The 10,628-nt window shown below is 44.6% G+C and overlaps 1 protein-coding gene across 2 annotated transcripts; it reads right to left on the reverse strand.

The window, feature by feature from the left end:
* Nucleotides 1–5,712: 5,712 nt before the first annotated feature.
* LOC143362712 (uncharacterized) lies at nucleotides 5,713–9,990 on the reverse strand. 2 transcript variants are annotated; one of them, XM_076803112.1, is made up of 4 exons: nucleotides 9,206–9,990; nucleotides 6,215–6,512; nucleotides 5,990–6,110; nucleotides 5,713–5,886 (listed from the first exon to the last, which is right to left on the reverse strand). In XM_076803112.1, the coding sequence occupies exons 1-2, from the start codon at nucleotides 9,452–9,454 to the stop codon at nucleotides 6,444–6,446; spliced, it is 318 nt and encodes a 105-aa protein (XP_076659227.1). In that variant the 5' UTR covers nucleotides 9,455–9,990; the 3' UTR covers nucleotides 5,713–5,886; nucleotides 5,990–6,110; nucleotides 6,215–6,443. The 2 variants fall into 2 exon arrangements, with proteins under 2 accessions (XP_076659227.1, XP_076659220.1); XM_076803105.1 differs by having other exon boundaries at nucleotides 6,189–6,512.
* Nucleotides 9,991–10,628: the final 638 nt, after the last annotated feature.

The following is a 10,628-nucleotide window of genomic DNA, read 5'->3' on the forward strand; positions in this document are numbered from 1 at the left end:
AAAACTATTTGGTAAACGTTACCTTATAAAAAAAGGCAATATAAACAGATGCTTGGACCAAAAAATTTATTCCACTAATTTCCATGAATGAATTTTTATAATTTCAATAATTGCAAAACATAAAACCGGTCATTTTGACCGTGGTAGGTTCAGTGTTAATGTGTCTCATTAACCTATCAACGTGTCTTATCCGACAAATACAAATAGATTTAAAAAGAATCGGTTAAAACGACTTCTGGAAAACAAATTAGAAAAGTGGGGATGGTTTCGTGACATGCTGAAACAGACAATCAATATGCTCATTAAATGCACCCTGCACGTGCACGCATGATCTCTGATTCGTTTTCAGTGTCGATTCAAATGGCCCGGGGTCGTCATCTCCTCGATCTTGGACCGTATCGAGGAGCCTTGATGCTGGACGCGGGTTCTTGTATTTCGCTTAGCGAATATCGTGCAACAGCTATAAATAACGATGATGCCCGTACTTTAATATTTACGTTTCTAATAATAATGGCACCGGCGCGCGGGTCGTATTATCGGCAGCCAGCGGGAGATCGCGATCACCGCTCGTCAATCCGCGCCATTATGCAATTATTATTTTGATTAGATCGTTGATCGTCCGCGAGACAAACGGTCGACCGTGTCCCGTTGCACAACCTAGTCGACGTCGATGGTATTATTGTGTCCAGAGGACGTCGTTTCGACGCGGTCTCGGTCTTCGCAGCGGTCGGTCATTAGCAGCCAAAATGAAAATAATAGCTTCCGGCAGGCCGTTTCGTAGACACGTCCGTTGCCAAGATCGAAACTTCAATTTACGTACAACAACTGGATGCAATTTCCTGAAATTTCGTTGTTTTCTTTGCGAACGTGCCGCCGACCGCTCCGAATAGGTCGCCGCTCTAAATTTCGAACAGTTACAATCCTGATAAATCGAAAACCGGCAACAACAATTTGGCGGAATGTGAAACGCTTTGAGAACCCTCTCGAAAATTCCAGTCGACAAATATCGAAGTCAATCCGAAAATGTCGAATGCATAAAATGGTAACGAAACTACGGTTTAATTGTAAAATAGTTTCAAATGGTTTTACAAATTTTAGAAGCACGATGGAAGCGGACAATTGTCCATATCACGGAATATATGTTTAAAATTAATTCCAAAATATCAAATTTACGGAATGGCAAAAGACCTAGAGTTTAATTTTAATACAGTCTCGACCGGATTCGCAAATCCTGGAATCATGATGGAACCGGACAATATTCCAAATTCCAGGAATATGCCCCCGAAAACTGTAGCCAGCACTCAAATATCAAAATCCCAGAATATTAAATGTACAAAACGAGGAAAGACTCGTGATTTAATTTTAACACAGTCCCCACCGGATTTGCAGATCCTGGAATCATGACGGAACCGGACAATATCTCAAATTCCAGGAAAATGTCATGCTCCCGAAAACTAGTCAACACCGAAATATCAAAGTTAATCCCAGAATATCAAATAAAAATGGTTTCCATTACAAAATTATAAGAAACCCAATGGTATAATTTTAACACAGTGTCGACCGAGTCCGCGAATCCTGGAATCATGACGGAACCGGACAATATCTCAAATTCCAGGAAAATGTCATGCTCCCGAAAACTAGTCAACACCGAAATATCAAAGTTAATCCCAGAATATCAAATAACAATGGTTTCAATTACAAAATTATAAGAAACCCAATGGTATAATTTTAACACAGTGTCGACCGAGTCCGCGAATCCTGGAATCATGACGGAACCGGACAATATCCCAAATTCCAGGAAATATTAAAGTTACTTCCAGAATATCAAATAAACATGGTTTCAATTACAAAATGGTAAAAGACCCAATGGTATAATTTTACCACAGTCTCGACCGAGTCCGCGGATCCTGGAATCGCGATGGGTCCCTTGTTCGAGTGCTATATTTTCGGGTTCGTGTGAAAAAGTCGTGGTTTCTCCGAGCGTTCCACTTTTTGCGCCTGAAAATAGTGACTTCGTCTTAGCGAGTCTTTATTTCCGCAGCGGACGCGACCGAGAGGCTCGTAATTCGTCATAAAGTTAATCGGCAAGAAGAGACCGACGGTGGAGCACGGTTAATGAGGCGCTCCCAACAGCTCGCATAAATAAAGATGAACGTTAACATCGTCGCAGTCCCGTGTCGCGGCGCTGCCTCGCTCCTCTTCCACTGTCTGATCTTTAATGCCGGAGACACGCGGGACGAAGCGATTGCAGCCATATTTCAGTCAGACCGCGATATCTTTTTTCGCCTCTGCAGACGTCCAACACTCGTAATACCCTGTCCACTCGGAAGTCGTTGATATATTTACCGACGCGACCTCTGATTCCGCTCGGTACGTCAATATTTATCCGCTTCGAGATTAACTTTAGAGAGACCCGAAGGTGGGGGACGCGCGATCTTCTCGAGACCACCGGTTAGAAAATACATTAAAACGCTATTATCTTTCTCTCTCGCTTGAGGAACATTTCGAGAGAAAAAACCATTTATCGTCGCTTGTCCCCTATTGGCATTGAAGAATCGTTTTTAGTTTTCCATAGACGTTACTGCACGGGAAAAAAGCCGCCGGCAATAAATCGTCACGTGCGCCGTCCATTTTTCTTCATCCCTTCGCGTACAATTTGTTTCGCAGCTTCGCTGATCGAATTTATTTTTTTCCCTGTTAATTGTCTCCTCGAAGATAAATTAGAAAATGTTCATTGGGCATAATCTCAGACGAATATTATTTATTAATTACCGTCTGTTCCGCGAAAGAAGAGACACAGTGCGTTACTATTCGCTCGTGATGGTCGACCACCTTGCCACAGTCGTTGAAGGTTAATGACTAAACTGTTTATGACAAAATTGAGTCGGTGAAAACCGAAAAAATATCGGAGGGCTGCTATTGCATCTCCAACTTTCGTTTCTCGAAATTAATGCACAACATTTCTATTCTGCGTGGAAATTACGCGATCTATTAATGACGTTAGAGTACTCTTCTTTTCTGAAACGGAGTATAAGAATATTCGTATGCATTAAATTCTATTGATTCATGCCCGGAAAATGTTTTCCAATGTATCGTCAGCACTGCAGCTTCGTCAGAGACTGATAATAGTAACAGTGCATTCTTTTTTAATAAAACCGGCTGCAGTGCTGACAAAAATTCGCAATAAAAAAATACCTTTCAACAAGTTGACTGTTGAATCTTAACACCAAAGAATCCCACCAAATTAAAGTATTTGATCAATAAAACCGAAACTGGAGAATTGAGATTTATCACTGCTGTTTTAACACTAAACCTACCAAGCACAAAACGGAGGAGATTGAATTTGTTTAAACTTTATACGATTTTCATTACAATATCTGCTTAAATGAAAAAGTTAATTCAGTAATTTCCTATGAAAACGTTTTTATAATTTCAATAATTGTGAAATAGAAAATCGGTCATTTTGACCGCGGTAGGTTTAGTGTTAAGCCCTAATTCAAACGACTTAATCTAATAAAATTCGTCTGTAGCCCAATGAAACACGATCTACAGGCCGTTCCAAAAATGTTGTACTTCCTTGAAAGGAATAATTCCTGAGATCATTTGAAGTCATTTTTTCTTTTGCAGAAATGTCCTCCGTGGCTTCGTTGAACAGTTATTACCGAAAAACACGGACCAATAAGAACGCGGTTACAGCGGCTCCCTCTGAGCGTGGCGCTGGGATTGGTCGAGTAGTAGTCCGTTCGCCGTAGTCGCGTTCCGATTGGTTCGTGTTTTTCGGTAATAACTCTTCAACAAAGCCACGGAGAACATTTCCGCAAAGGAAAAAGCTACTTCAAACGACCTTGGGAATGGCTCCTTTCAAGGAAGTACAACATTTTGGGACACCCTGTATATCTCAATGAAACTGTATTTCGATTATGTCACTGACGTAGCAGTGAACGCGTTGAAGTCTCAAACCTCTGGATTCGACCCGTAACCGAATGATTAACGCAGAGGTCCTCAAGGTCGAAGTAACAGAGTGTTCTCGGGTCTCGAAGAAGACGTCGTGACTGTCGCATTGCTTGTACAAAATGGCTGTCCGGCTTGTCTCCAGGCCGCGAGGAGTAAGACGGTAGCGGGACGAATAATACCTCGCTGTCTCGGCATTGACACTGACGGAAGAGCGTACAATTTGCCCCCGCAAGAAACACGGCTCGGCCCGTCAAGGACGGTCCGACGAGGAAACTGCAAGTTCGAATGACGTCCGTGGTCGCCCACGGCTTCTGGATGCGTATCAAGCGCAAGCGTTTGGACGCCGAGATTTTGTGTGTGTGTGTGTGTGTGTGTTCGGGAGTCTCGCTCCTCTGGACGATTGTTATTTTCAGCCGAGCGATCTAGGCGCGCGCATGATTTCCTAATCGGAGAGGATCCTTCGTTCTCGGATCGATCGCCGGTGAAAGGCCACGCGGATGACACGTTAACGCGAGACGCGCGTGACAAAATGTTCGAAAGGAACGTTCTTCCACCTTTCCCTCTCGCACTTCGAGGCGGAATAAAAGGGTGAAGGATTCATCTGACGCACACCTTTCTCCATTGTCGTGGCACCGACGCGGCGCGGCGCGGCGCAGCGCGTTACTCACCTGACCAGAAAGATAGCTCTCGTGATTCATAAAAGTGAGACCTATCCTGCGAGCCATGGGCGGGTCCCCGTGTGGGTCGCACACGTGCTCGGAAGCGGATAGGCGCGAACAGACGATGAATAGTTAATTTCGATCATCGGCGTAAGATATCGTTTCGCGATTAAACGCCGCGCATTCGATACTTCCCATAGGACGTGAAGCGGCGTCGCAGAGGCGTGTACAGGGCGTTCGCGATTCCATGCAATATGCATGAAACGGTTGATAGACCCGGTCGAGAGAGAACCGGTGGTTCGTGGAATTTCGCGTCTGGCCTTCGCCGGCGAACCGCGATATTTTATTGTTCGCGGGAAACGCGACGCTCCGAGCGAGTCACTGCACCGGCGCACAGTGGTCTAAAACGCGAAATTTAGTGACATTTTGCCAAAAAATCAACTGTCTCATATTGACTTATGTTGAATGCTTTCTAAATATCCATCAACCTTGAAAATGAAACAATTAATAAAATTTAATAAATACTATCGCTGTAATAAACGCTTAAAGTTGGAAGTTTTGAAGATAGCCTTTCTCATGGAAAAAATTGCTTTTCTTCTTTGAGATGCCCTGACGATCCTTTTTAATATTTTCCTTCCAATTTTTTTTTTTTTTTTAATGAAACGTTTATCTTTAAGCTGTAAATTACCATTGTCGATTAAAAATTACTGTTCATAATGTATAAGTCGCCCACGTCCGTGCGGCTATACGTATAGGTTCTCGAGTCCTTCGTCGGGACTCTTTGACGACTAAAAAACACTTTAGGCACTCAACCAAATTTTATTTAAAGAGCGATTTTTCAAAAATTTAGAGGAATAATATATTTACTAAGCTGAATGTGTTTCTAAAAATTGTTAAATTTGTAAAAATATTTAAATAATAGTGAAAAAGCTATTAAATAAACAAAGAGTATGGTACATTATGCACCATTAAAAAAGATTACTTGTTAATATTCTACACCCGAAATGTCACTAAATTTCGCGTTTTAGACCACTGTGCGGCGAGAGACTGCTACGACAGCCTTGGCGTTCGCACGCAAACGGAAAACGCGCGTTTAGGTGCGTGTCGAGCTGTGGTTCCCATGGGATGCGAGGCGAACCTCGCAATTCGCTTCCTCGCTCGCGCGCGATATTTTCAAGTTTCCGAGCGGTCCCACGGCGACTTCCGGTTCCCCGGCGAGTTGCCCGCTTCCGGTGACGCGACAATTTTCCGCCGTGTAAGATTATTGCCGACCCTGTAAAAAGAAAATAATCGACGTTGACTATTGACCGTAAACCTGCCGGTCGTGGAGAGAACCAAAGAGCAGAGAGAACAGTTATGTTCCCGTGGTTACGTACCTGGCGACCGCGCGCGGGAAACCTTTCCGAGACGTAATTTTCGCTCGTTTCCTTCGGGTTATCCGCGCGGCCAATTATGCTCGGCCGTGGCAAGCCGGTATTCACAATGGAGGAACGGCTCCTGCGAAAAACACAGAGGAATGTAACGGACACCCGAAAGAGACGGTCTCGCTCCTCTTGCCGACCTTGATCCTTTTACCCGTGAAATATGGCGCAGGTGTTTACCTGGACGGTCGGGATGCAACCAGGCCTGTCCGTCCGTCGTGCGCGAGCCAACTTGAAACCGGAAGCGCCGCTTTCTGCCCTGCTGGCCACGAACAATGAGATCGAGAGATTCCTGGGAGGACGCGAGCACGATCAAACGGCGAGGTGCTTTATCGACACCGAGGATCGAAAATATTATTTGCTCGGGGTCAAAGATCCGTCCCTGCGAGTCCCCGATATTCCATCTTTCCTACTTGTCCACGACGTTCGGCCATCTTGTTCGCGGAAGCCGTTGGAACGTCGTTCGAAAAAGTTCTAGCTGTACAAACACAGCTCTCCTTATTCCGATAACTAATTATAGAAAGAAGAAAGCATAATACTCATTGAAAAATAGTTGTTGGACTAACGCCAATATGACGTGACGCGGATAACATCGACGCCATCTTGTTTGCGACTACTCCAACGCGCGCGTTAAACAATTTCGTATTCTTAGCTGCTTTGTACGTATTATTCGTGGCTAAAGAACAGTTTAGAGTTCCGGCGGGTAGGATACTTTTAGGCTTGTAACGATCAAGATGGCGCGGGCCCCCGAACGGTGTAAAATGTGCTGTGGACAGGTGGCTGGACTTACCAGCATTTTACCGTATCAATTATTCGAGGGGGAGATACCGCGACACGGACCGAGTTCCGTGTTTAACCATGCCCTCGCCTGCATCGGCCGATAAGCAACCCCAAGTTCAAGTTGGAAAATCAATGGGAATAGGCGATGGTTGATTTATTGGACGCCCGCTTCCTCGCCGCTAACGGAAACCGCGATCGTGTTCCCTCGAGTCACGATATGGAGAAACAAGTTTTATTAGAAGCCGTCGTTCCAACGCCGCTACCCCCATAGCTGGGATGCGTGCGTGTATGCAAATTAGAGAGCGGCGTGGTATATTGTTTAATGCCTTCGGCGGGCCGGCACGATACATTGACACCGACATTTCCGGCCGTTCATGCTTGACCACGCGATCGATACAGCGCGCTGCGACAATCGAGAAAATCTTTTCACGGCCACTGCCGTCACGTGGTCCGGGCACGGCCAGCAACAGGTGTGATGCAACAGGTAATCAAACGTCGGCATTATCGTTCGTCGACGATACCCTGCCGGCCGACAAAAATTCCTAGCGGTCTTCATGCAGCAGCACACATATTACCATAATTACTCAAAAAAAAAAAGATTTACAGGATACGAGGATGTCCCAGGTTGAAATAATTATTTTAATCACTACTCCTTAACACGGTCTACTAAAATTACTGGCAGGCTAGGCTTGACACGGTCTCCGAGACTAATTATTAGACTGCAGGTCTTTGTGCAAAATAAAAATGTTTTTCGTTAATGGCAACCAACAGTAACGAGGTGGAAACTTCTGTCTTTCTTTAATAGCCTTAATAAAGGGTGTCCCAAAATGACATTTTAAATTGCGCGCCATTTTTTTTGTGGCGAACATAGAGTACTAATCTTTGACAACTGGCATCAGGAAGTATTGAGGTTTAGTCCTGGAGAATTAAACGATCGAGCGACGCATAGAAATTGTGAGAATTCACTGTGAAAATGGTGAAGACTTTGCAGAGACGGTTCGAAAAGTCCGTTTTTAAAAATAAATCCGCCGCGGCGATGTGAATTAGCCACCAAGATTGTGCGATTTGACGCCATTGGACTCTTTTCTTTTGCGTTTTCTGAAAGGAAAAGTGTATGCCAATAATCCACAGACCATTCCGGAGCGCAAGGAAGCAATTGGACGCGGCATTACTGAAATGGTCCACAATTATGCCAAACTGTTATCGAAAATTTCGTCAAAAGAGCGAACGTTTGCAAACAGGAACGAGGGGGCCATTTATCAGATACTGTGTTCCACACATAACCTCCATGTTTGTACGTTATTTTAAAATAAAACCATTCATACTTTAAAAAAAAGATACGTTTTATTAATAAATTAAAATGTCAGATCATTTTGGGACACCCTTTAGATTGAGAATATTTGAATCCTTTCGATCTTCTCGCTATTTCGAATTTCATCGACTCAATTTTTTCATAAAACTCGCAGTCTAATAATTATACTCTAAAAGTCCACGATCATAGAAGACCTATCGGGCAGGATGACGTCTCAAGTTCAAATGATCAATTTCATCCTAAGCTAGCTCGATCCACTAAAATTATCAAGAGTCTACATTTAGTAGCACTCTGAAGAAGAGGATCCCGCTCGTAGTGTTAATTATCCTCTAAAACTCTACGATCATAGAGGCTTCATCGAACACGATGACGTTACAGATTCGAATGACCAACTCCCCCCACCCCCTCCGGCAGTGGTCTAAAACGCGAAATTTAGTGGCTTTTTGGTATAACTTCTGAACTATTAAAGATATCGAAGTGATATTTGGGGTTTAATGGTGCACAATACACCATACTTTTTGTTTATTTAATAGCTTTTTTTACTATTTTTTAAGTATATTTCCAAATTTAACAACTTTTAAAAACACATTCAGCTTAGTAAATATATTATTCCTCTAAATGTTTGAAAAACGGCTTTTTAAATAAAATTTGGTTTAGTGCCTAAAGTGTTTTTTAGTCGTCAAAGAGTCCCGACTAAGAGTCCCGTTTATTACACTAATGGTATTTATTAAATTTTATTAATTTTTTAATTTTCAAGGTTGATGGATATTTAGAAAGCAATGAGCATGCAACATAAGTCAATATGACACAGTTGATTTTTTGGCAAAATGTCACTAAATTTCGTGCTTTAGACCACTGTGCCTCCCCTCCTGAGTTCTACGTGGACCGTGTCAATAGTTCAGATTCTACGGTCGAAGGAACCCAGCCATTATACACCGGGCACAATTACACGCGTCCTCCCTAATCTCCAGGAGGCAAATGCCTCCGGTAATAGGATGACGCGCGGGAACACGCTGTAAACGAATTCCCCGTCGTTTCCCGGGTTTCCTGGGCGACAATGAGAGGAAGAATGCGCTTACCTGGCCGTGTCGCGACAGGTGTTGCGTACTTGGCTGCGTCGCGAATCGATCCGAGGGCCCGTCGCAGCCTTTTTCCCCGACACTTTCTTCTCGTGGCTGCGGCTCGGGCTTCGTTTCCGGTTGGGTACGCGCCTCTCTCTCTCTCTCTCTCTCCCCTCGCACTCCGCCCCTGCCTCTCCTCTTCCTGGACGGACATTTTGCTCGACAAATGCGCGGCCATGGGCCGTTGTCCCTCATCCTCGCGCGCATCCTCGCGTCGTCGGGGAAGGTCGCCTCGGCTGTTGCCAGGCCGCGGAGAGGCTCGCCACGTGCACCGTTCGCGGGTTCGCGAGAAATCAACCATGAACGTAAACGTTATCGCGAAAAAGCTGCCCGGCCATTAAGCGTTTTGCCACGCGGCCGGCCTCGCTGATTCACCGTTCCGTATCGCTCGGTTCTTGCGGCCCCGGAATGCGCCACGTTCAGACACCCCTAACGATCCCGTATCGTCGAGGACGAGCAGATTCGTCGACGAGGATCGCCCGTCGCCTCGAGAATCGTCGAGTCGTTCGGCCATTGGCACCGGTTTGGTGCCGTTCCGATCGGTGTTACACGAGTCACAATAAAACGGTTAATCGGTCGGCCGGATGTTATGCGTTCACGTGGAACACGATAAAGCCGAGACTTTGTGATGCGGGGCAAAGCCAGGCGTTTTGTGTTTCGACTTGCTGGAACCCGTACCGGAGATAAATTACGTTCCGCGTTGCGCGAGGGGCTCCGTAAATTACGGAGGCGTGCTATGAATTTCTAATTACGTGGCCGACGGAGATCGTACCTGTGGTTTTAAGAATGTCCAATTCTTTAAGCGAGAACAATTCTGTCGGTTTTTTGGGAATAAGATGCAAACTGAAGCACAAGCTTAGAACTGAAGTTGGATCTTAACCATGTGGGCAAGCTTCAGCCTCCTCCTTTGGAATCGAGCAGACAAACAAAGGAATTAGCAGCGCTTCTCAGAATTTCTTACTTAAACATACTTTCTTCTACAAAGCTGGCGAACGAAACAGTCTTGTAGATGACACGTGATTGATAGGAGGCTAATATACCAACAAGGAACGATCCCGAACCTGAAAATTAAAAAAATTATGAAACTTTGGGGACATGTAGTGCATATGTAAGCATGTATTTCACTTTAAAGAAGTCAAATCGACCCATTAATATTCGGGTTTCTAGATTTTTTCCAATGATCTAAACAAGTGATAAACATTTTGCCTGGGAGCTAACTTTTAACTTTTTTCCTATCCCCCCCCCCAAAAAACCGAATTTTCAAGGGTCGATTTCACCCGCCTAAAGTGAACTTCCGGATTTGGGATCATTCCCTGTAGGCTGAAAGTGAAAGAGCAACTTCCTCCTGGGTGCCGAATCGACAAAACGGCAAAAAAAAAGG

This window comes from Halictus rubicundus, chromosome 2, assembly GCF_050948215.1.
Source record: "Halictus rubicundus isolate RS-2024b chromosome 2, iyHalRubi1_principal, whole genome shotgun sequence".
Taxonomy (NCBI): Eukaryota; Metazoa; Arthropoda; class Insecta; order Hymenoptera; family Halictidae; genus Halictus; species Halictus rubicundus.

Bases quoted from the DNA above. Each gene is read 5' to 3' on its own strand.
- LOC143362712 (XM_076803105.1), bottom strand. From the start codon at position 9,548: ATGGTTGATTTCTCGCGAACCCGCGAACGGTGCACGTGGCGAGCCTCT. The intron at 6,513-9,205 runs GTAAGCGCATTC...GTGTTTGTACAG, and splicing joins ACCTGTCGCGACACGGCCAG to CTAGAACTTTTTCGAACGAC.